General features: G+C 51.7%; 1 protein-coding gene across 1 annotated transcript; it reads right to left on the bottom strand.

Moving 5' to 3' along the window:
• Positions 1-584: 584 nt before the first annotated feature.
• Positions 585-26,758, bottom strand: ALDH2 (aldehyde dehydrogenase 2 family member). Its single transcript, XM_075568180.1, has 13 exons — positions 26,531-26,758; positions 20,356-20,460; positions 16,653-16,793; positions 15,416-15,495; positions 14,379-14,490; positions 13,694-13,822; positions 12,891-13,004; positions 10,946-11,048; positions 9,102-9,286; positions 7,505-7,669; positions 5,683-5,840; positions 5,075-5,189; positions 585-1,509 (listed from the first exon to the last, which is right to left on the bottom strand). Exons 1-13 carry the CDS (start codon positions 26,663-26,665, stop codon positions 1,477-1,479), a joined length of 1,575 nt encoding a protein of 524 aa, XP_075424295.1. The 5' UTR covers positions 26,666-26,758; the 3' UTR covers positions 585-1,476.

Raw genomic sequence — 26,758 nt, 5'->3', positions numbered from 1 at the left:
TTCCCCTCATGTCTCTTTTCTCCCCTCGTGCCTCTTCTCCCATTCATGTCTGTCTTTCCCCCTTTGTTTCTGTTTTCTCCCCCTCGTCTCTCTCTTTGCTCCCTTTCACGTCTCTCCCCTTCATCTCTCTTCCCCTCGTGTGTCTCTCTCTCTTGCTCTTTGCCCCCCTTATGTCTCTCTTTGCCCCCCCCCCTCGTCTCTCTCTCTCTGATCCCCGTCATGTCTTTCTTTTCTCCCCATGTTTTTCTTTTCCCTCTTGTACGTAATTTTCTCTTAGTCTCTTCCTTGCTGTATCCTTTCCTTTTTGAAGTGAAACTTCTTTAGCGCCGTTCGTGTACTGATGGGAGACGGAAGTCAGTGGTGGCGGAAGTGACATCACTCCTGGCAGAAGAAGCCGTGAGTGTTGCCAGCTTCCACCAGGAGGAGTCCGTGCTGGACGAACACGGGGACACACAGACACACACAGACACACACAGACACACACAGACACACACAGACACACACAGACACACACAGACACACACAGACACACACACACACACACACCACTAATTTTAAACAAACGGAATTATAGCCAGACCGCCCATTTTTCTTATCACCTTTATTTTCTGCGTTACAAGAGAGTATACAGATAGAACAAGAACAGAAATATACTATAAAGAGGGGGTGACGACAGAGGGGTGGGCACACACAGTATATAAGAAGGTATGGCTCATACTATACAGAGTAGATAAAAGAACTAGATTTGTAGAGCTCAATGAGGACACAATTAACAGAGGGATTCCAGAGATTGTTATTGCCATCGTGGGGGCAAATCAAGGATTGGTTAAGAGGGGGGTGGGTGGCGGGGGCTCATTTCTGGGCATCCGTAAGCAAAACAAACCTTACTCTCCGCTAAGAAATAACTGCACACAAATGCTAAAGTATTCCAAGGTTAGGATTCCCTAAAGGAATTGTATTTATTAACGGCTGGTAGCAGGGGGTCCCTGGAGCGGTACTGCGATAAAGATGCAGCTGGTACCTCCGATAGATTCAAATCCCCTGCGTCACGCGGATTCCGACTGACCCGGAAGATTTAAACCTCCATTTTGTTTCCCCGCACGGGTACAGTACAGGCGCTACCTTCAGTGTCGAGTATCCACGGAGTTGAAATTAGCCCGTTTCTCCTCCAGGGACCCCCTGTGGGGAGGGGGAAGAGGAAGAAGGGGACAAAAAGGAAACTAGTTGGGGAAACTGCCCCTTTAAATGTTTGTACTGTATATAAAAAGATGCATAATGCATTCTAGATAACCAAGCTAAGAAACATGGACACGTCACCACCACGTTCCCCGTGTGCTACCAGAGCGGCCGTTCTGATTTCCAAGATGTTAACGATCATTTTGCCATCTTTACGTTTCTGGCAAATCCCGATTCCCCCCGTGATCATCGTTTATTCCAGTGTCTTCCGATCAGAGGAGAACGGCCTCAGAGAGGCACTTAGGAATTCTTCTGGGGAACTTTCATTGTGACCTACAAAATGGAGACACTGTTAGGAAATCCACATGGGTAAGATGAGCCAATCCGAGTGGCACCACCGGCCTTGTATCTTTTTCTTTATTTAACTGCTATTTTATTCAGTTTTTAGGTAAACATTGGGCTACAGAACAACATTTGGGGAAAAGATTATCTGCCTTGTATCAACCACAAAACGCTACATTTGCATCCAAAAGCTGGAACGAAAAAAAAAAAAAACAAGAAATGTTTTACACACGCGCCTACGCTGCAAGACACACGCGCCTACGCTGCAAGACACACGCGCCTACGCTGCAAGACACACGCGCCTACGCTGCAAGACACACGCGCCTACGCAACAAGACACACGCGCCTACGCTACAAGACACACGCGCCTACGCTACAAGACACACGCGCCTACGCTGCAAGACACACGCGCCTACGCTGCAAGACACACGCGCCTACGCTGCAAGACACACGCGCCTACGCTGCAAGACACACGCGCCTACGCTGCAAGACACACGCGCCTACGCTGCAAGACACACGCGCCTACGCTGCAAGACACACGCGCCTACGCTGCAAGACACACGCGCCTACGCTGCAAGACACACGCGCCTACGCTGCAAGACACACGCGCCTACGCAGCAAGACACACGCGCCTACGCTGCAAGACACACGCGCCTACGCTGCAAGACACACGCGCCTACGCTGCAAGACACACGCGCCTACGCTGCAAGACACACGCGCCTACGCTACAAGACACACGCGCCTACGCTACAAGACACACGCGCCTACGCTACAAGACACACGCGCCTACGCTACAAGACACACGCGCCTACGCTACAAGACACACGCGCCTACGCTACAAGACACACGCGCCTACGCTACAAGACACACGCGCCTACGCTACAAGACACACGCGCCTACGCTGCAAGACACACGCGCCTACGCTGCAAGACACACGCGCCTACGCTGCAAGACACACGCGCCTACGCTGCAAGACACACGCGCCTACGCTGCAAGACACACGCGCCTACGCTACAAGACACACGCGCCTACGCTACAAGACACACGCGCCTACGCTACAAGACACACGCGCCTACGCTACAAGACACACGCGCCTACGCTACAAGACACACGCGCCTACGCTGCAAGACACACGCGCCTACGCTGCAAGACACACGCGCCTACGCTGCAAGACACACGCGCCTACGCTGCAAGACACACGCGCCTACGCTGCAAGACACACGCGCCTACGCTACAAGACACACGCGCCTACGCTACAAGACACACGCGCCTACGCTACAAGACACACGCGCCTACGCAACAAGACACACGCGCCTACGCAACAAGACACACGCGCCTACGCTACAAGACACACGCGCCTACGCTACAAGACACACGCGCCTACGCTACAAGACACACGCGCCTACACTGCAAGACACACGCGCCTACGCTGCAAGACACACGCGCCTACGCTACAAGACACACGCACCTACACTACAAGACACACGCGCCTACGCTGCAAGACACACGCGCCTACGCTACAAGACACACGCGCCTACGCTGCAAGACACACGCGCCTACGCTACAAGACACACGCGCCTACGCTGCAAGACACGCGCCTACGCTACAAGACACACGCGCCTACGCTACAAGGCACACGCGCCTATGCTACAAGACACGCGCCTACGTTACAAGACACACGCGCCTACGCTACAAGACACACGCGCCTACGCTACAAGACACGCGCCTACGCTACAAGACACACGCGCCTACGCAACAAGACACACGCGCCTATGCAACAAGACACACGCGCCTACGCTACAAGACACACGCGCCTACACTGCAAGACACACGCGCCTACGCTACAAGACACACGCGCCTAAGCTACAAGACACACGCGCCTACGCTACAAGACACACGCGCCTACGCTACAAGACACACGCGCCTACGCTACAAGACACACGCGCCTACCCTGCAAGACACACGCGCCTACGCTACAAGACACACGCGCCTACGCTACAAGACACACGCGCCTACGCTACAAGACACACGCGCCTACGCTACAAGACACACGCGCCTACACTACAAGGCACACGCGCCTACGCTACAAGGCACACGCGCCTACGCTACAAGACACACGCGCCTACGCTACAAGGCACACGCGCCTACGCTACAAGACACACGCGCCTACACTACAAGGCACACGCGCCTACGCTACAAGGCACACGCGCCTACGCTACAAGACACACGCGCCTACGCTACAAGACACACACGCCTACCTACAAGGCACACGCGCCTATGCTACAAGACACGCGCCTACGCTACAAGACACACGCGCCTACGCAACAAGACACACGCGCCTACGCTGCAAGACACACGCGCCTACGCTGCAAGACACACGCGCCTACGCAACAAGACACACGCGCCTACGCTACAAGACACACGCGCCTACGCTACAAGACACACGCGCTTACGCTACAAGACACACGCGCCTACGCTGCAAGACACACGCGCCTACGCTACAAGACACACGCGCCTACGCTACAAGACACACGCGCCTACGCTGCAAGACACACGCGCCTACGCTGCAAGACACACGCGCCTACGCTACAAGACACACAAGCCTACACTACAAGACACACGCGCCTACGCTGCAACACACACACGCGCCTACGCTACAACACACACGCGCCTACACTACAAGACTTGCCGTTTTCTCTCCCAATGTACCTGCAACCCCCACCATTGTGATCTGTTAATGGGACTGGGTTGGCTGTCCCTCAAATCCCGAAACAACGTACATATTCCCATTCTCGCCTTTAAATACTTTCTGTTACCCAATTCTCCGAGCCGGCTCCTCACCCCCACTATACACAGCCCCTCATCTTCTTAGATCCACCTCCAAAAACCTGCTTATGGTTCAACAGAGAATCTGGTCGCTCTTCCTCCTCTTCCTCCTCTTACCCAACACCCCAATTCTGAAGCAATTTCCTAATGTTTCAAATCCATCAAAAGTCCAAGTTCCTTCAAGACTTTGTCTTTTTCCTACTTTAGGCAGATTTGTAACTCATTTAGAATGTTGTCAACGTGTTGCGTCTGTGCCCAGGACATACTTAAAAACAAGGAGGTAACTAATTACATTTTAATTTATAACAAATATTTTACCAGACAAAAAAATATACTAAGACAGATCCCCATGAAGGAAAACTTTGCTACCATCGTAAGGGGTTAGGTATATGGTCCTCTGGCATTTGGAGGCCTGACACAATCTTTACAGTATCTCCTGTGAGAAGACTGGTGGTGGATCTTTCAAACATACATACATACATACATACATACATGGATACATACATACAGAGAGTGGATTTCATAGGGTGTGACACCATAATAACCTATAATATAATACAAATAAAATGCTTGCTTTGCAGCGATTGCATCTTTCTGTGTAAGTCCGTCACATTGATACGCTATGACATTTTGCTTAATATCCGACACGGCCCCTCCCTGAGAATTAGAATGTTGTTATCGCCGCGTTCTAAGCACAGGGAAGCGTTAGAAACATTTTGCTAATACTCACGGTCTTCACTTCGGTGTAAGCCTGCAGCGCATATTCCCCGCCCTCTCTTCCTGTACCCGATGCCTTGTACCCGCCAAAGGGGGCCTGGGCTCCCAGCACATCATAGCAATTAATCCTAAATACAGAACAAAGGGTTAATTGGTGGGTTTCATATAGAGCAGTCAGCGATTGGTAACAATGTGGCAGTTTAGTTGGTAGATTTATCTGCACGAGTCTTCGACACAAAAACAAAATGAGATATGGACTTCCCCCGTATTCGGGGCGAGCGACACACGGGGTGCGCTCTGGAAGTGATGGGTTTCCTGACAGATCTGTGAACCAATTGGCAACGATTACCTCATAATTGATTATTAGGGACTGGCTTACGGCCATTTTAAATTCCCCCTCAAAATGTCTGAATAATGGCTGGTGACTATTTTGGTATACTGGTGGGGGTTCGCAGTCGTAAAGTCATCACTGGTCTGCTAGATCTCAGCAGGCTGACCCCTTTGTGGTATTGCAGTCCCGTCTGGGAGCAGATAGGTTCAATAAAACAGTTTGGATTGTGGATTTGGACGGAGAAGCGCAATCACGGACCAGGGGCCCCGTCTCCAAGTGCCAATACTTACCAGACTGTCCCAGCTCTCAGTGCCTGGGATACGTAGTTGGCTTTATCAAGGTCCTTGGTGAACACAGACGCTGCCAGTCCATACATAGAGTTGTTGGCTCTCTCAATAACCTCTTCAATCGACTTGAACTTTAGAATTTGCATCACAGGCCCAAAAATCTGTTACAAATAATGAACACGGACATGTTTACATTTTATGCAACAGGCGCAAGTAACATCTTCATAGTTAGAACATGGCCTTTGGCGTGGGTGAATTCTAGTTGGGATGCTAGTGTAAGCACTCCTAGGCACTCTGGGCAAGTAATCGTACCTCCCTGTGCATCAGAATTAAGTTGTAAGCTCTTTGCCACACTCACGGTGCCTGAACAATATTACGTACACCACCGTCTGCATTGTCAGCACTATATAACAACAAATGGTATTATAATGGTGTTAGTGGCAAGTGTCAGAACTGACAATTATCGGTGAGTAATGTTTCAGACGTTAATTCGCGAGGTTGAAGGCGATTGCGAGGGTTTGGAGGGGAGAGGTTTCGAAGAGTCTCCACCTCAGAATCTCTGGGACATAACACCCAAATCGCACCAACTCCCTCACACATTACCTGTCTCACAGCTCTACCTCCGCACACTCCCACTTACTGCTTCCCCAACTCCCTCACACATTACATGCTCTCACAGCTCTACCTCCGCACACTCCCACTTACTGCTTCCCCAACTCCCTCACACATTACCTGCTCTCACAGCTCTACCTCCGCACACTCCCACTTACTGCTTCCCCAACACCAACTCCCTCACACATTACCTGCTCTCACAGCTCTACCTCCTCACACTCCCACTTACTGCTTCCCCAACTCCCTCACAGATTACCTGCTCTCCCAGCTCTACCTCCCCCCACTCCCACTTACTGCTTCCCCAACGCCAACTCCCTCACACATTACCTGCTCTCACAGCTCTACCTCCGCACAATCCCACTTACTGCTTCCCCAACTCCCTCACACATTACCTGCTCTCACAGCTCTACCTCCGCACAATCCCACTTACTGCTTCCCCAACTCCCTCACACATTACCTGCTCTCACAGCTCTACCTCCGCACACTCCCACTTACTGCTTCCCCAACACCAACTCCCTCACACATTACCTGCTCTCACAGCTCTACCTCCTCACACTCCCACTTACTGCTTCCCCAACTCCCTCACACATTACCTGATCTCACAGCTCTACCTCCTCACACTCCCACTTACTGCTTCCCCAACTCCCTCACACATTACCTGCTCTCACAGCTCTACCTCCGCACACTCCCACTTACTGCTTCCCCAACTCCCTCACACATTACCTGCTCTCACAGCTCTACCTCCTCACACTCCCACTTACTGCTTCCCCAACTCCATCAAATAACCCACAGCTATCCAAAACACACCAGCCTTCCTATGCCCCTGTACCTTAGGTTTTCACTGACCCTTCCTTACAGATTGTAATATTCTTGGGGCAGGCCCTCCTGACCGACTGTAACAATGTTAAGTTTGGATATCTTATTGTTTTTTGTCCTCCATCCCTTTTGTACTGCGCTACGGAATATATTGACGCGTTATAAATTATTATTATCGTCTTCTGCATTCAGAAACTGGAACAGCAAAACGTTTGCATGCTCTCCTGGCAGTGTAAGTGTTAAGAAAAGAAAACCACCCTCTGAAAAGGAGCCGCCATAATGTCCTTCCTGGCTTATCAGTTTCAAAGGGCTTATGGACTCCTCCAGTGCTGAATGGAGACAGACTTCAAATCGTGCTACATTGTTACATATAGTTTTAGGTTGGCAAAGCTCATACCTCTTCTCTGGCAATGGTCATGTTATCAGTTACGTCTCCAAACACAGTGGGCTGGATGAAGTACCCCCGGTCAGCAGCGGCGCTCCCACCACAGAGCAGCTTGGCCCCCTCTTGCCTCCCAGTTTTGATGTAGCCCATGATCTTCTTAAACTGAGCCTCGTCAACCTGAAGAGCGTCATTAGAGCAATCAGTAAGTACGGCACAACACGGTGACCCATATCTTATACCGTGTGGTGCAACATGCAAGTTCCAGGGTGACCACGAGACCGCCAGTTGTGTGCAGGGCTGCCGGGGGCTTGCACCCACCGAGTGGCAGAAGAGGGCCTTGCTGGGCTATCATGGAAGTTGTGCCCCACTTCTGGTATTGGCCGGGCTCCTCTGGAGCTGCCAGGCCCGAGGCAGTTGTCCCGGATCTCCCTCCCCTCGGCGGGCGGCCCAGATTGTGTGCAAGGCTCTTACAACGGACGTGAAATGGGAGAATAACATTGGGAAATGGGTTGAACGTGCAGAAGAGGCGTGCAACAGCCAGGGCTGAAGGTGCTACATTTAAATATGTATGTATGTGTGTATGTGTATGTGTATGTATGTGTATGTGTGTGTGTGTATGTATGTGTGTGTATTTGTTATATGTAAACTGTTCTGATCTGCATCGGTCAGTCTTTAATCCGGCCGCCCGGCTTATATACACAAGTTTCCTTTACTCTTGATTATATTTAAATCACTAGTGGTTCTATCACACGTCATTTTTAGTGCATTAGCGCTTCTAGCATTTTCTTTTTTGTAGATAGCAAGTTAAATATATAGCGACTATGTTGAATGTCGACACAAGTAACAAGATTGTTCCAAGTATCTATAGGAATTCTACACCAATATAGAACAATATAGATGTGGCTAATGTGTGACTCCCTTGGTCTACAGCCGATTCAAACAAGCCAACGAAACCTTTGTCTGCAGCCAATTGGCCGTGACCAAAAGCACCATTGGCATTCCACCACCACCACCATTACCACCACCACCGGCAGGTCGTGTTGTACAATTTGTGTAACGAATGTTACAGCAGCAACCTGCCCAATGGTGAGTTGTAGTGGACTGCCAGCGGCACTTTGGTCGCGGCCAAAAAGGTTCTAGACTGCCAATGGGATGGTTCTAGTACTAGAGTGCGCCGTAATCATTAAAATGTAATGAATATGTACAAGTGAAATTTGCAGATGGCGCCAAAAGCAAAGGAGACAGCCCATTGTCAGGAGAGTCTTTAAGAGTTCGGTTTGCCCCCCTGAGGAAGGGGGTTCCCCCGAAACATTGTGCGTTTGATAAAGAATTCTGCAAATAAATGTTTGAAAGACTCAACTAAGGGACTTGTTATTGGACATTGCAGCGAACAAGAGGAGATTCGATTCTGAGAGTTTGAATACATGTTAATTATAGAACACAGGGTCAGCGACATTTTATGTTTAAAAATCAAAATCAGAATATCTATTTCGTGGTGTAACTCGCCAATGGAGAGCGAGAATACATTTCTAAAAGAACATCAAAGCACTATCGAGATGAGATCGCAACTTTAATGGCTCTTCAACGGATACTGTGATCTCCGGCTCACCTGAGGTCCCTGCTCGGTTTTGAAGTCAAAGGGGTCTCCAACAACCCTGGTCTTGGCTCTCTGGACACTCCTCTCGACAAACTCCTTGTAGATATCTTCCTGGACGTAGGTCCGAGAGCCGGCACAGCAGCACTGGCCTTGGTTGAAGAACAGGGCAAAGTGGGATTGCTCAACAGCCCAGTCCACTGCAGTGAAGACAGACATCGTTACATACATCAAGAGGAAGGTACTGCAGTGAAGACAGACATCGTTACATACATCAAGAGGAAGGCACTGCAGTGAAGACAGACATCGTTACATACATCAAGAGGAAGGCACTGCAGTGAAGACAGACATCGTTACATACATCAAGAGGAAGGCACTGCAGTGAAGACAGACATCGTTACATACATCAAGAGGAAGGCACTGCAGTGAAGACAGACATCGTTACATACATCAAGAGGAAGGCACTGCAGTGAAGACAGACATCGTTACATACATCAAGGGGAAGGCACTGCAGTGAAGACAGACATCGTTACATACATCAAGAGGAAGGCACTGCAGTGAAGACAGACATTGTTACATACATCAAGAGGAAGGCACTGCAGTGAAGACAGACATTGTTACATACATCAAGAGGAAGGCACTGCAGAAGCTTAGCAGGAAAAACAGGAATAGGTTGTTCTCGTTGGCCAAAACAGCAAAGAAATGAGGAGAAAGATAGCAAGTATTACTGAAAAGAACATTTAAACAATGCACAGCGTACCACAAACCCTTTATGGTAACAACAGGTTTTTTTTTTTTTTTTTTAAATAAAGTCGTGGTTTGTGCAATGTTTCACAGGGAAATTAAGGGGAAAAAAACCCTTTTAAAATATATTCTCAACTTTATCTTTATTTTAGTAGGAGCAGTGATATTTCCACCCAACCCAAACCATAACAGTTCAGCTATTGATATTAAAGGGCGTTTGTGTATCCATTATGTTTCATCAGCTGCTGACCTTAGTGCTGACCTCGGAGGGGTTAATGCACTTGCCTCTGCCCTCACGGTCAGTGAAGGTTAATATGCTTAAGCCATTTCTATGCTAGGCGTACTACCCTAAAATTATTAACCCCTCCACAAGGGCCAGCAAACCATTGCTAAGAAATAGATTGTTCGCTCATCTGGCAGTGAAAAGGTTAAGCAGCAAGGCGTTAGAAATCCCGTTACAAAAACACCACAAGCATAATACTGCACTAACGGGGAAGGTCAGGAGCTGCGTCATTTAGGGCCAGATCCACTAAGCAGTCTTCTCCCATAAGGCACCATCCTGCTTTACCGCACAGGACTCGAGTGTCCTCCAGCACCAGGTGGTATCTTCTGGCAGAAGACAGCTTAGTAAACATGGGCTACAATGGTCCCACTGTGGCAGCACCACGTCCCCTACAAACCCCACCCTGACACCAACATCCCGGCAAACAGAGCTCGCAGGAATAATGCCTAGAGCAGAAAAGGATTAGATCAGGAAACAGAGCGACATCTCCCAGTATCGCATGACAAGCGCAAACATCATGCTAGCACTTGAAGTGGGTGCGTGGCTGGGAACCTGATGCTGCACATCAAGAGTGAAGAACATCTCAACCCCATCTCCCGCGCATGCCCCGAGAATGTATTACCACGGGGGTGGCCAACTCCAGTCCCCAAGGGCCACCAACAGTTCAGGTTTTCAGGATACCCCTGCTTCAGCACAGGTGGGTCATAATGACAGCCATCTATGCCGAAGCAGGGAGATCCTGAAAACCTGACGGTAACCCTCGATGACAGGAGACGGCCCCCTCCCTGTATTACAACGTAGCAGAGACATGGCCAGTTATTGGAGCACTCACAGTCGGAGTCGGACAAGATGATGTTTGGGCTCTTCCCACCCAGCTCCAGCGTCACTTTCTTCAGGTTACTCTTCCCCGCCGCCTGCTGGATAAAACGCCCCACCTGCAGCAGAACGCAGAACATCACCAACTACATGAACAGCCCACTCGTGTCGCATAGGAGATCGGTCGCTGCAAGTGTCAGAATTCTGCACAAGCAACATCTCCGGGAGCTGGGGGGCCACCTCCGGGAGCAGGCGGGCCACCTCCGGGAGCAGGCGGGCCACCTCCGGGAGCAGGCGGGCCACCTCCGGGAGCAGGCGGGCCACCTCCGGGAGCAGGCGGGCCACCTCCGGGAGCAGGCGGGCCACCTCCGGGAGCAGGCGGGCCACCTCCGGGAGCAGGCGGGCCACCTCCGGGAGCAGGCGGGCCACCTCCGGGAGCAGGCGGGCCACCTCCGGGAGCAGGCGGGCCACCTCCGGGAGCAGGCGGGCCACCTCCGGGAGCAGGCGGGCCACCTCCGGGAGCAGGCGGGCCACCTCCGGGAGCAGGCGGGCCACCTCCGGGAGCAGGCGGGCCACCTCCGGGAGCAGGCGGGCCACCTCCCGCGCAGAATGGATTAATGTATTACCTGCGAATTTTAAGATTTTCGATCTTCTGCCACAATGACACAAATGGAGAGGATCATGCGAGATTAAACCGTTCTGGAGGAGGATTACACTGTCCCATTGGCCATGTAATGCACTTAAACCAATGGCTAAAATTGATTAAATCGGACACCTAATAATTTTAAGGGGGTAATTCAATATACATGGCTAAAAGGGATTAAAACTATACATCTAATAACTTTTAGAAGGTCAATCAACAGCCGAAGTGGACAGTCACGGTGTTATCGGCCAAAGACTCCCACTGACGTCAACGGGAAATTTCCGTCTAACAGCCTCTTAGGGGAATAATGACCTCCTTAGCATCCTGTAATTCTAACAGCAAATACAAATTCCGTGTGAGCACAGTCACATGTACCCGACAGGTCTGCAACCTGCGCCTTTCCCCATTATCTCTTAGCATACAATGCGTCTGCTGCAGTCAGGGATTCTGGGTAATGGCATGCAAATGAGCACACAGTGTCACGCGTCTTGTCCATTTTAACACAAATCTGTATAAGGTTATACTTGCTGTATCGCTGTATACAGCTTTTCAGCACTGCTGGGGTTAAAGAGCACAGCCAGTAACCCTAACACCCCACTTTCTAGCACCCTAAGCAACACCTTCTTAAGAGATAAGAGCGAGTCTGGTGTAAACCATATAAACACACACTGTGCGAGTATACTACAACGCCATGTGCAGTACTTAAAGAATACTGCATTTAATAATTACAGGTCTCTTCATGCAAAACATGCAACCCAATAGTTGGCGCTGTTGGGGCAGTCATTGGGAGTTTCCATTTGCGTAATCCTGTAAAAAGATCCAAAGATAAATCGGATCGCATTCGTTTAACAGACGTCTGGTCCAATCTAGATTGTGTCCTTGTGTGCCCGTATTAAATTAGCAATTCAACTGAAAGGGCGGCTACATTCGTAGTACAGGCTTATTATTAGGCACTTAAACGCTTTATGAGCAATTATACAGTTTAAACGGATTCAGGCTTAAGAAGATTTTAATTAAAAAGGATGTGAACAGCCCTTCAGCCAGCTGTGCACCTTTACTGAGAGGCGACGGGTGCCGTGGGTGAAAGTGCTAGTGGAATGGCTACCGGACCGGCTTAGCAGCGAGACATCTCAGTCACAAAAAAAATACACAAGTACGCAAACGAAATCTAGAGAACTGTAAAGCTCAGTGTGAGGCAGCGTAGATACAAAGGATTCTGGGTAAAGTTTTACAATGTACAGCACTGCTACTGTAGCTCTCCTGTCAGCAAAGAGGGTTCGAGCCGACCCGGGGGAGCGCGCCTTCTTGGGTTCCTTACCTCTGTGGAGCCCGTGAAGGCCACTTTATCCACATCCATGTGAGCGGCGATGGCAGCACCGGCAGTTGGGCCCAGTCCAGGTACGATGTTCACAACGCCCGGTGGGAACCCGGCCTGGAAGAGAATGGAGCGGTAGATCCCCTTTCTGTGCTACTGTCCAGCCCCAGGCACCAGATGTCACCTCCAACCACGTAACCATGTGGTGTTCACATCGCCACCAGAACGTATGTGCCTTCCCCCGGATGGGTAACCTACATGAATTGCTATTGGATCGCAGGTTTGGCAGTGAATTCTGATCAGCACTTAAAATCTGAACCCGTTTTCCCCTTCCCAGCTCCACATCCTGAACATGGATTCTAAAATATGGCCCTTTAAAAAACACTAAAGTTGTATCATATGGTCTCCTTATTTTTATATACCGGTATATGCCAGGGCGATATTAATGCAAACAGGAAAAACATTTCTCAGAAATCGTTGCCCATTTAATGTGTTTGCAACAGTGAATTTGTCTCTGCTTTTTCTCAAAAGGACCTTGATGTTGGTCGGTATTGTTGGGACAAGCCCAATTCAGAACAGTTATAGGATCAATGCATTTTGAGCTTCCCATTTGCATACAAGGGTCCCAAACATAGGATATGGCCCGCTTAAAGTGTCTGGTTCATCCTAGACCTTCGCCAAGGCTCTGAAAGTTGGGCATATGGACCTCCATGTAGGATGGGAGTTGTGGTTCACTCTTGTACAAGCTCATGCCAAAACACGCCAAACACGCCAAACACGCCACCAAGCTCAACATTGGGCCTTACTTCCTTCACCAGACTGGCGATATACAGGGCGGTCAGTGGCGTCTGCTCGGCCACCTTCATGACGATGACATTTCCAGTGGCCAGCGCGGGGCCGAATTTCCATGCCAGCATCAGCAGGGGGAAGTTCCACTATATAAAAAACACAACACATTAAACCAGGAAGTGAATGGGAATTAGGGAGACCTGCCCCACAGAGCTTACAATCTATGTGGGAGAACGGGAGACTTGCAATAGGAACGAGTGCAGCATAATGTAACATTGTCAGCAACCTTCTAAAGAGTCAAATCAGGGGAGATCGGTGTCAAATGTTAGTTCAGTGGCAAAGTATTTTGCAACATATTTGGGAGACCTTGGATCTCTTCTATTTTATGTCACGGGGCGGCTAAGAGTTCGCACAGGTATCCCCCCCATTACCTTTATGGGTTCCCTGATAAGGACAGTGGGGGGGGGGGGGGGGGGTAAGAGAGGAAGAAACACTCCCCCATCCAGAGACAAAGAATTTTGTGTTTCATTTCCACAGAGATAGAAGCCTCCAAATATTTGCTATGAGTACGGTTACATTTGTTTAGGGAAAATTAGTAGGTTGTGCAAAATGTTTGTTTTTTTGGGGGGGAGGGGGGGGGTCGGCTGCCAGCGAATTCACTTTGGAGTACAAAAGATTACTTTAAAAGTGGTTGAAACATACCGGAATGATCTGTCCGCACACGCCTACCGGCTCATGTCTCGTGTAGGAAAAATAATCCCCGTCAATCGGGATGTTTTTCCCGTGGTATTTATCAGCCCAGCCGGCATAATACCTAATACACGGAAACGGCAATTACTCATCGGGTGAAAAAACATGTTTAAAACCCCCGATTTCCAATACAGCGACAAGTCTTTAGTCTTTAAGAGTCTCCCACACACGGGACGGAGACGCAGAAGCTTACAGACAATTTTAGAATTATTTACATTTTTTTTTTTAAAAGACAGAATTTGACAGCAGATAATGATAATATCTTATTGCCCCACCCAGGCCGGGGGGGGGGCAAGGGGGAGGGGAACGCGAGTGCTAGGCAGGGAAATGAGAAGAGAGAAAGTTTCTTAAAATCTTGTTTTCAAACATCTGCTCATTTTCAACGTGTGTGGTGGGGCAGGGGGGTGGTAGCAGTTTTTGCTGCAATTAAAAAAAAAAATGGAGGCAAAAAAAAAAATGCCCGTTTCCACGCCATGCAGACACATTCTTAGCCGTTTCTGAGGTTTGTTTCACAACGTATAGTACAATTTCTAGCTAAAGGTCAAAACTCATAAACTCACTAATCTACGATGCAGAGCATCACCCCCGATCCGGCCTCATACGGCAGTGAATTGCAGTTTAACACTCGGGGCGAACCCCGACTACACACTGCATGGCGCCGTGGCAAATACTGATGGATACGCCGGGGATATGCTGTAGCATTACAGAAAAGATACGGCGTAACAGCTCTGAACAGTTCACCATGGTTTGATTCCCGGAGTCATGCAAACTTTTCTACAAGGGCTCCCTCTCGCAAAGATAATTAGTGGAGGGTGATGCGTCTATAAATACATGCATTCACTTGTCTGCCAGTTCTGCAACCCTGCCTTTCCCCATTATCTCTTTGCAGTGGAAGCAGCCGGGGGTTCTGTGTAAAATCCAACTGCTGGAATTCCTGCCAAATTCAGGTCAACCGATTCCTCACCAGATTTACACACGGAGTAAGTTACCTCAAACATTTAATGACCAAGTCCAAATCCACCGCGTAGGAGACGGCGTACGGCTTCCCGTTATCCAGTGTCTCCAGCGTCTACAGAAAGAGCGCATCACATGCGTGGAAATTAAATAGCACAGGGCCTGGCGTGAAGCGATTGAACAGCTGCGCTGAACCGCCGCTGGCAGCCGCAGACCTATGAAGTGTTCCTACAATGGTCCATGGGGGGGGGGGGGGGGGGGCCTGTGTATAGCAGGGGTCTCAAGCTCAGTCCTCTAGGGTCACCAACAGGCCAGGTTTATGAATATCCCTGCTTCAGCACAGGTGGCTCAGTCCCAGCTTCAGCACAGGTGGCTCAATCAGTGGCTCAGTCGAAGACTGAGTCACTGATTGAGCCACCTGTGCTGAAGCAGGGATATCCATAAAAGCTGCTATTTTTGTGGCCCTTGAGGATGGTGTTGGAGACCCCTGGTGTATAGGGGTCAACGTCTCTTACAAGACATAAAGTAGCAGTACTGGGGTTTCACGGAATTGTAAACTTGAGAAACATAACTTTTTTTTCCCAAATGTTTAACATTTTAGAAATATTTATCAATTAAAAACGGATGCGTTTAATAAAAAAAATGATAATAATTAAAAAAAACAAGTGTGAAAATGTAGGTTTAGGTTTTAAAGTTGTGGCACTCAAGTCCCATCACACATTAACCGGTGTGCGTACAGTATATCTTTATTGATTGATTATGGAGTGCATAGTGCTTTAAAATGGATATATACGGAGGGTCTTATATGGACACAAGAAAGTAGAGGTCAATATAAAGCCAAAACAGAGAGAAATGCTGGGATCCAGTCTAAAAGTAAGCCTTAGGCGAAGGAAGTGCCTTTACCCAAGAGCTGACAATCTAAATAGTGTGCTGGGAGACGGAGAGGCAGCAACTGTCATAATAATAACCCGAAGTTCGGTTCTTCTAGGGAAATTAAAATACAAAAAAAATAAATAAAAAAAACTGTGTTTATGTAATAAAAGGGTCAGGCTGCAAAACGGGAGCAAAAACAGCCCAACTTCTCCATGGAAAATACTCTCCCCCCAGTAACAGGTGGGAGATCTTCATCATTTTGCATCTCCTGCCTTACAAATGTGGTGCTGTGTTTTTGTACCCCCCCCCCTCACCCAGTGTTTCCCCAGATATGACGGGGGACCCCCCCTTCACCCAGTGTTTCCCCAGATATGACGGGGACCCCCCACCCTTACTCACGGCCAGGTAAGCTCTGTCCCTTTGTATGAGGTCGGCCAGACGATTCAGCAGGACTCCCCGATGCGAAGCGTCCATTCGTCTCCATGGTGATCCCAGTTTAAACGCCTCCTGTGCCGCTTTAACTGCCCTGTCCACATCCACCTACAAAGAGATGGCTACAAATTAACTTGGATAATGCCCGGTACATGTGCAGGTGCCACACAATGACACCTTTAATAAAACGGTTCCCTTCGCGTGTTTGAAAATGACACGAAAGCTGCTGCGAAAGACATGATACACTAGCACGTGTGACATAAGTTACACGTATGTAAATACAGCCAAATACACAGATATATAAAGAATATTTCTTCCATATCCTGGAGGACCCCCACTGACGCAAACGCAACACGTGGAAGACACGGCCCCTCATACCTGACCCTATGTCCCCCCTTCATTATGGCGAGTGGCGCCGTCATACACCCAGTAACAAGCACGCCGCCTATAGGTGATGTCACATTTGACGCTTCCCTCAAATTAATCCGGTCACTAAAACCTTTGATTATTCCTCTGTGACATTACCAAGATACGAGCTTCCCCCTGTCGGACGGCTAAAACCAACACAGGCCCTCATCCTTTCTCGCCTTGACAGCTAAGTTTCTAACGTCCGGCCTTCCTGCCTCTCACCTGCGATCTATCCTAAACGCTGCTGCCAGAATCGCTCTGCTCTTTCCTAGATCTGTCTCGGCGTCTCCCCTGCCGAGATCCCTCTCCTGGCTTCCGCAATGAATATTTTGCAGGTTATTGGACTGGAGGCGATAGTCCCAGCGGCGGCCAACTCCAGTCCTCAAGGGCCACCAACAGGTCAGGGATATCACTGCTTCAGCACAGGTGGCTCAATCAACAACTGCACCACCTGCGCTGAAGCAGGGATATCCTGAAAGCCTGACCTGGTGCTGGCTCTTGAGAACTGGTGCTGGCCGGCCCTACTGTAGAGACTGCATTAGCGGATACACAGAGCCGATTACCATTCATTAGATCCATCGGCTTGCAGGCTTATGTAGCCAGGTCCTCCAGGCTGACCCTCACCTCCGTTGTGGTGAGAGAGTTAGGGAAGGGTGCAGGGAGCGCTCCGGTGCACCGGAGGCTCCGCGGCGGCCCGAGCGGCCAGGGCGCCGCCATTTCTGTATTGCGCATGTGCAGTAGTTCCGTAGGCAAACGGCGACACAAGAGAGGTCGCGCATGCGCAGCAAGTGGTTGCGCGAGCGCGAAGCAGTGACCAACCAGAGGAGGTTTAGAGTTGGGGACTACAAGTCACAGAAGCCTCAGCAGGACCAGGTGACGGCCGGGAGCCAATAGGGCGAGGAGACTGAGCAGGGGGAGGTTAGGAGGTTGTGCAGGGGAGCACGTTGGGCAGAGAAGACCGGGAAGGGGAAGAGGTAGGAGCTCCGTGTGTAGAGAGGCAAGTAGCCTCTACACTAGGTCCGAATACCCCCAGGCCCAGATTGACTGTGACTCAGGGCCTGTCAGAGTTAATGTAGGGACAGGCCCTAGAATAGCAACCTGTCACGTTAGTGAGAGAAGTTGTTAAAGACACAGAGACTGTCACGGCACCGTCCCAGAGGTTTGGGACCAGACCTCTTGAGGCCTATCATCAGCCGTCCGGGTGGGATCGCCCCGGAAGGTATCACTGGCCGCTCTGCGTCGTCGGATACTTTGTAAAGTCTGTTTGCGGGCCCGAGCGCTGTAACATCCATTAAGTGCACCAACTATAATATTACTCATACTAGTGGCTGCGCAGTCACACACATACACTCACTTTGGGGTATTGGACACGGTGTGGGAACACGGTGAAGGGTCGCGTCCTGCGAGACGCGTTAGTATTGTTTTGTCCTTGAAGAGTAACACCATTAGGAATGATATATGCATGGTTATGGTTACCGTTAGTAAAGCTACTGTTTCTTTTATATGCTGTGTGAGTAGTATTGTATTATTGTCCTGTGAGGAGCAACTCCCGCTCTGCTGGGAGCCGTCGCAGGTGGAGGCGCTGCACCTGGTAAGAGATTACCCCTACATATACATTGCCCCAGGCTCTCCGTGGCAGAGGCTTAGGGCCTGCGAGCCAACAGGTTAGACAGCATTGGTAGCATACTGTATTCAGAAGGAAGCAGGGCTGCATTTAGGTGCGGTAACCACCTTACACAATCCCGGCCGACACCGGCACCCAGGCAGGATAAACCATTCATCACTAAGTTCCAAGAGACAAAAGCGACTGCGACAGAAGTAAATACGCTTATGGGGCTCTCACAAACTATATGTTAATCATTAGAAGAGCTGTATTGCACACACACACACACACACACACACATATATATATATATATATATATATATTATATACACACACACACACACACACACACACCTTTTTGTATCCCCCAAACACACTAATATGTTACAGTAAGAAAACACGGGGCATTAATACATAAATGCATTTAACGTTTCTGGAGGCAAACAAATAAGAACAGAAAATATTTGATACATAATCCTGTTTGGAGAAGATGTTTTCTAACTTTTATCCTTTAACACCCTGCCCGCTATAGAATTAAAACAGCTAATTCCACGTGACGGCTAATCCTCTGACACAGAAATGCAGTAATTGTGATCAATGTACAATTCCAGACAGGAACTAGAAACATCATTCGGAAGATATATAGATATACAGTATAGATAACATGGGCCATTGTGTTATACGTTGGAGGAAAGCAAGGTCAGACTTTGACCTTCTCAGGGCCTAAACCATGTCAAGGTTAAGAGGCCCCAAAATGAGACTTTTATTACTACAGTAGGAGATATTGTTATATTTGAATGAAAATTTCCATATTGATAGAGAATCTTTTCCCCCCAAATCTTTAGCATCAGATTTTCAAGTTTTATGTTTGAGGCCCCTCATACTGTGAGACCCCCCCCCTCATACTGTGAGACCCCCCCTCATACTGTGAGGAGCCCCCCCCTCATACAGTGAGGAGCCCCCCCCACTCATACTGTGAGGAGCCCCCCCCCCTCATACTGTGAGGAGCCCCCCCCCTCATACTGTGAGACCCCCTCATACTGTGAGACCCCCCCCTCATACTGAGACCCCCCCCTCATACTGTGAGACCCCCCCTCATACTGTGAGACCCCCCCCTCCTACTGTGAGACCCCCCCCTCCTACTGTGAGACGACCCCCCCTCATACTGTGAGACCCACCCCCCCTCATACTGTGAGACCCACCCCCTCATACTGCGAGGAGCCCCCCCCCTCATACTGCGAGGAGCCCCCCCCCCCCATACTGCGAGGAGCCCCCCCCTCATACTGCGAGGAGCCCCCCCCTCATACTGTGAGGAGCCCCCCCCCTCATACTGTGAGGAGCTCCCCCCCCCCCTCATACTGTGAGGAGCTCCCCCCCCCCCCCTCATACTGCATCATAGAAGCGGTAATAATGCAGGACAACCCCCACTAACCAAAGCAAACACCGGGAGGGCTGCAGTTTGCCACCCCTGGCTCGGGGTATTAATCCCCTTCCTGCCACAGGGTCCAGCACAGCGTGGCACATGAAGTCACAGGCGCAAGAGATACAGGTCACAACGAATATCTACATTACGCTTTTGGAACACGTTGACCTCGCTTCCCTCAAACCCCGGAGGACAACTCAACAAATGGGCCACGAATGCAGTGGTATAACTCACTTTATCTCCCTCGGCAACTTGGCAGATGACCTCTCCCGTGGACGGGTTCACAGTCGGGAAGGTTTTCTTGCTGACCGCATCCTGCCATTCGTTGTTTATAAAAATCTGGAAGGAAGGAGAGGAACGCGCGGGAAGTTACATTACAGTTTGCCCCAAGCCACGTCCAATCACATCCCCGCCAACGTCCGATCTGCTGGGGGTGACAGCCAACCAAAGCCCTGCAGTATACAAGGCCCGGGCATGACTACAGAACACAATTCTATTGGTCACCAACAAGAATGAGATCTTATTGATCGCCCCAACGCGCTCCGTGGGAGAGGAGGGTCCGGCTGGTTTGGTTATTGCGGGGACGTAACTGCCGAGTGACCAGAGAACGCAAACGTTCTCCTTGTTCAGAAACGCCGAATTCTCACCGTGAGCGATTACTATACTGTACCGGGTTTAAATAAAGAATTCTCCCCCCGTTGGGGAGCAGGGCGTCTCGGGTGCACAACCCCATTTATTTCAGCTGCGGGACCCCCTGCTCCCCGAGATACCGGGGAAGGCGCCGCCGGTACCTTATGGAGACTTAAATCCCCACCCACATCCCGCGGCTCAATAGGAAACTATCGCAGCTTCGTATCGGCTGCAGCGCCACAAGAGATTTAAGCTTCCATATTGTTTAGCAGGGGGTCCCCAGGAGTTTAAATTAACACGGTTTACCCCCCCCCCCCCCCGCCACCCCCCTCCCGAGACCCATCTATAAAAGATAGTGTTGCTCATTATAACACTTTATCTTGAAATCTAAAAAAGTTCTGTTTGGGAATGTTATATATTAACGCGCGTATTCTAGATCTGCACAAAGCAGCTGTCCCAGTCTTCCCCCCTTTAATATGCGCATCAATACAATCCGCACAGCGAGAAGTAATTAGCCAAGTTGCACATCGATTGGCGAAGATTTGGCTCGGGGGTTCACTAAATGACTGCAGAGGAGTATTGACTCAGTCTCTGTGACTTTGTAAATGGTTGCTATAGAAACAAAAAAGGCTTGTTACATTATAATACATTAAAAATGTCATTCAGAGTGGTTTAAAAAAATGTTACAATTATTTTCTCATAGTACAGAACTGATTTATTAAAATAAACACACGTAGGATATTGCTCGGTCTGCAGCTTTAAGCGGCCGGAGGCCATCAAAAATTCTGTCCAAAATCACATCTCCCACTCTCACTATAGGGCCGCGGGGCGGTGTTTATAGCACACGTCCCCACTCTCACTATAGGGCCGCGGGGCGGTGTTTATAGCACACACCCCACTCTCACTATAGGGCCGCGGGGCGGTGTTTATAGCACACACCCCACTCTCACTATAGGGCCGCGGGGCGGTGTTTATAGCACACACCCCACTCTCACTATATGGCCGCGGGGCCGTGTTTATAGCACACGTCCCCACTCTCACTATAGGACCGCGGGCGGTGTTTATAGCACACGTCCCCACTCTCACTATATGGCCGCGGGGCGGTGTTTATAGCACACGTCCACACTCTCACTATATGGCCGCGGGGCGGTGTTTATAGCACACGTCCCCACTCTCACTATAGGGCCGCGGGGCGGTGTTTATATCACACACCCCACTCTCACTATAGGGCCGCGGGGCGGTGTTTATATCACACACCCCACTCTCACTATAGGGCCGCGGGGCGGTGTTTATATCACACACCCCACTCTCACTATAGGGCCGCGGGCGGTGTTTATAGCACACACCCCACTCTCACTATAGGGCCGCGGGCGGTGTTTATATCACACACCCCACTCTCACTATAGGGCCGCGGGGCGGTGTTTATATCACACACCCCACTCTCACTATATGGCCGCGGGGCGGTGTTTATAGCACACACCCCACTCTCACTATAGGGCCGCGGGGCGGTGTTTATAGCACACACCCCACTCTCACTATAGGGCCGCGGGGCGGTGTTTATAGCACACGTCCCCACTCTCACTATAGGGCCGCGGGGCGGTGTTTATAGCACACACCCCACTCTCACTATAGGGCCGCGGGGCGGTGTTTATAGCACACGTCCCCACTCTCACTATATGGCCGCGGGGCGGTGTTTATATCACACACCCCACTCTCACTATATGGCCGCGGGGCGGTGTTTATAGCACACACCCCACTCTCACTATAGGGCCGCGGGGCGGTGTTTATAGCACACACCCCACTCTCACTATAGGGCCGCGGGGCGGTGTTTATAGCACACGTCCCCACTCTCACTATAGGGCCGCGGGGCGGTGTTTATAGCACACATCCCACTCTCACTATAGGGCCGCGGGGCGGTGTTTATAGCACACGTCCCCACTCTCACTATAGGGCCGCGGGGCGGTGTTTATAGCACACGTCCCCACTCTCACTATAGGACCGCGGGCGGTGTTTATAGCACACGTCCACACTCTCACTATAGGGCCGCGGAGCGGTGTTTATAGCACACGTCCACACTCTCACTATAGGGCCGCGGGGCGGTGTTTATAGCACACCCCCCACTCTCACTATAGGGCCGCGGGGCGGTGTTTATAGCACACACCCCACTCACACTATAGGGCCGCGGGGCGGTGTTTATATCACACACCCCACTCTCACTATAGGACCGCGGGCGGTGTTTATAGCACACGTCCCCACTCTCACTATAGGACCGCGGGCGGTGTTTATAGCACACGTCCCCACTCTCACTATAGGGCCGCGGGGCGGTGTTTATAGCACACGTCCCCACTCTCACTATAGGGCCGCGGGCGGTGTTTATAGCACACCCCCCACTCTCACTATAGGGCCGCGGGGCGGTGTTTATAGCACACACCCCACTCTCACTATAGGGCCGCGGGGCGGTGTTTATAGCACACACCCCACTCTCACTATATGGCTGCGGGGCGGTGTTTATAGCACACGTCCCCACTCTCACTATAGGGCCGCGGGGCGGTGTTTATAGCACACACCCCACTCTCACTATAGGGCCGCGGGGCGGTGTTTATATCACACACCCCACTCTCACTATAGGGCCGCGGGGCGGTGTTTATATCACACACCCCACTCTCACTATAGGGCCGCGGCCTGTGTTTATATCACACACCCCACTCTCACTATAGGGCCGCGGGGCGGTGTTTATAGCACACACCCCACTCTCACTATAGGGCCGCGGGGCGGTGTTTATATCACACACCCCACTCTCACTATAGGGCCGCGGGGCGGTGTTTATATCACACACCCCACTCTCACTATAGGGCCGCGGGGCGGTGTTTATATCACACACCCCACTCTCACTATAGGGCCGCGGGGCGGTGTTTATATCACACACCCCACTCTCACTATAGGGCCGCGGGCGGTGTTTATATCACACACCCCACTCTCACTATAGGGCCGCGGGCGGTGTTTATAGCACACCCCCCACTCTCACTATATGGCTGCGCTCAGTTCTCTTCCTTCTAGTTGTTTGCCAGATAAATGGGTTTGGAGAAGTGCCAGAAAGTTTGCAGAGAACCGGGTCAGAGGGGAAACAAACCAGTAACTTCTTTCTATAGCAGAATGACATTATAGGCACAGGGCGGCGCTCTCTCACTCACCGCTGTGTGCTTTAGGCTTACCCAAGGCCCTGCACCACCACATACTCCCCCCCCCCCTCTCCGTGCACCCCCACATACTCCCCTCTCCCTGCTCTGTACCCCACCTTCTCCCTGCAATGCTCTGCAGCACCCCCCCTCTCCCTGCAATGCTCTGCAGCACCCCCCCTCTCCCTGCAATTTCTGCAGCACCCTCCCTCTCCCTGCAATGCTCTGCAGCACCCTCCCTCTCCCTGCAATGCTCTGCAGCACCCCCCCCTCCCTGCAATGCTCTGCAGCACCCCCCCCTCTCCCTGCAATGCTCTGCACCCCCCCTCCCTGCAATGCTCTGCACCCCCCCTCCCTGCAATGCTCTGCAGATCTCCCCACCCTCTCCCTGCAATGCTCTGCAGAACCCCCCCCCTCTCCCTGCAATGCTCTGCAGCACCCCCCCTCTCCCTGCAATGCTCTGCACCCCCCCCCCCTCTCCCTGCAATGCTCTGCAGCTCTCCCCCTCTCCCTGCAATGCTCTGCAGATCTCCCCACCCTACAATGTTTGCCAGCAATTTGCAGAAACAGCCTCGCCGCCGGGCGTGCGGTTCACACAGGAGCATTACCTGCTTTGCAACACCCCCCTACTAACACACTCTTTCTGCAGCTCTCCCCCTCTCCCTGCAATGCTCTGCAGCTCTCCCCCTCTCCCTGCAAGGCTCTGCAGCACTCGCCCCTCTCCCTCCAAGGCTCTGCAGCACTCCCCTCTCCCTGCAAGGCTCTGCAGCACTCGCCCCTCTCCCTGCAAGGCTCTGCAGATCTCCCCCCTCTCCCTGCAAGGCTCTGCAGCACTCCCCCCTCTCCCTGCAAGGCTCTGCAGCACTCCCCCCTCTCCCTGCAAGGCTCTGCAGCACTCCCCCCTCTCCCTGTAAGGCTCTGCAGCATCGCCCCTCTCCCTGCAACTCTCCCAAGCTCCCTGCAACTCCCCCGCCTCTCCATGCAATGCTCTGCAGCTCTCCCCTCTCCCTGCAATGCTCTGCAGCACTCCCCCTCTCCCTGCAATGCTCTGCAACTCTCCCTGCAATGCTCTGCAGCTCTCCCCCTCTCCCTGCAATGCTCTGCAGCACTCCCCCTCTCCCTGCAATGCTCTGCAACTCTCCCTGCAATGCTCTGCAGCTCTCCCCCTCTCCCTGCAATGCTCTGCAGCACTCCCCCTCTCCCTGCAATGCAACTCTCCCTGCAATGCTCTGCAGCACTCCCCCTCTCTCCCTGCAATGCTCTGCAACTCTCCCTGCAATGCTCTGCAGCACTCCCCCTCTCCCTGCAATGCTCTGCAGATCTCCCCCTCTCCCTGCAAGGCTCTGCAGCACCCCCTCTCCCTGCAATGCTCTGCAGCACCCCCCTCTCCCTGCAATGCTCTGCAGCTCTCCCCTCTCCCTGCAATGCTCTGCAGCACTCCCCCTCTCCCTGCAATGCTCTGCAACTCTCCCTGCAATGCTCTGCAGCTCTCCCCCTCTCCCTGCAATGCTCTGCAGCACTCCCCCTCTCCCTGCAATGTTCTGCAACTCTCCCTGCAATGCTCTGCAGCTCTCCCCCTGTCCCTGCAATGCTCTGCAGCACTCCCCCTTTCCCTGCAATGCAACTATCCCTGCAATGCTCTGCAGCACTCCCCCTCTCTCCCTGCAATGCTCTGCAACTCTCCCTGCAATGCTCTGCAGCACTCCCCCTCTCCCTGCAATGCTCTGCAGATCTCCCCCTCTCCCTGCAATGCTCTGCAGCACCCCCCTCTCCCTGCAATGCTCTGCAGCACCCCCCTCTCCCTGCAATGCTCTGCAGCACCCCCTTCTCCCTGCAAGGCTCTGCAGATATCCCCCCTCTCCCTGCAAGGCTCTGCAGCTCCCTGCAACTCTCCCGCCTCTCCATGCAACTCTCCCGCCTCTCCATGCAACTCCCCCGCCTCTCCATGCAATGCTGTGCAGCACTCCCCTTCTTCCTGCAATGCTCTGCAGCACCCCCCCTCTCCCTGCAATGCTCTGCAGCTCTCCCCCTCTCCCTGCAATGCTCTGCAGCTCACCCCCTCTCCCTGCAATGCTCTGCAGCACCCCCCCCTCTCCCTGCAATGCTCTGCAGCTCTCCCCCTCTCCCTCTCCCCTCTCTCCCTGCAATGCTCTGCAGCTCTCCCCCTCTCCCTCTCCCCTCTCTCCCTGCAATGCTCTGCAGCTCTCCCCCTCTCCCCTCTCTCCCTGCAATGCTCTGCAGCTCTCCCCCCTCTCCCTGCAATGCTCTGCAGCACCCCCCCCTCTCCCTGCAATGCTCTGCAGCTCTCTCCCTCTCCCCTCTCTCCCTGCAATGCTCTGCAGCTCTCCCCCTCCCCTCTCTCCCTGCAATGCTCTGCAGCTCTCTCCCTCTCCCCTCTCTCCCTGCAATGCTCTGCAGCTCTCCCCCTCTCCCCTCTCTCCCTGCAATGCTCTGCAGCACCCCCCCCCCTCTCCCTGCAATGCTCTGCAGCACCCCCCTCTCCCTGCAATGCTCTGCAGCACCCCCCCTCTCCCTACAATGTTTGCCAGCAACTTGCAGAAACAGCCTCGCCGCCGGGCGTGCGGGTCACACAGGAGCATTACCTGGTTAAAGTGCACATCTGCCTTGGGGTTGGGTGCAGGGATGGCAGCAGCAGAGAATCTGCTGATCGGGACCCCCAGGGGGACACGGGAGACCCTGGAACAAATGTTCCCCAAGACAGCCCTCAGCAGCAGCATGGCGCAAACACTGGCGCAAGCACTGACTTCTAACTTCAGCTCCTGCTGCCAAAGTACAGGAAGAAGAAATCACCCAACTGTGAGATACCCCCA

Source organism: Ascaphus truei, chromosome 13 (genome assembly GCF_040206685.1).
Source record: "Ascaphus truei isolate aAscTru1 chromosome 13, aAscTru1.hap1, whole genome shotgun sequence".
Lineage (NCBI taxonomy): Eukaryota > Metazoa > Chordata > Amphibia > Anura > Ascaphidae > Ascaphus > Ascaphus truei.
Note: the sequence above shows the minus strand (reverse complement) of the source record. Positions and strands in the feature narration are given on the sequence as shown.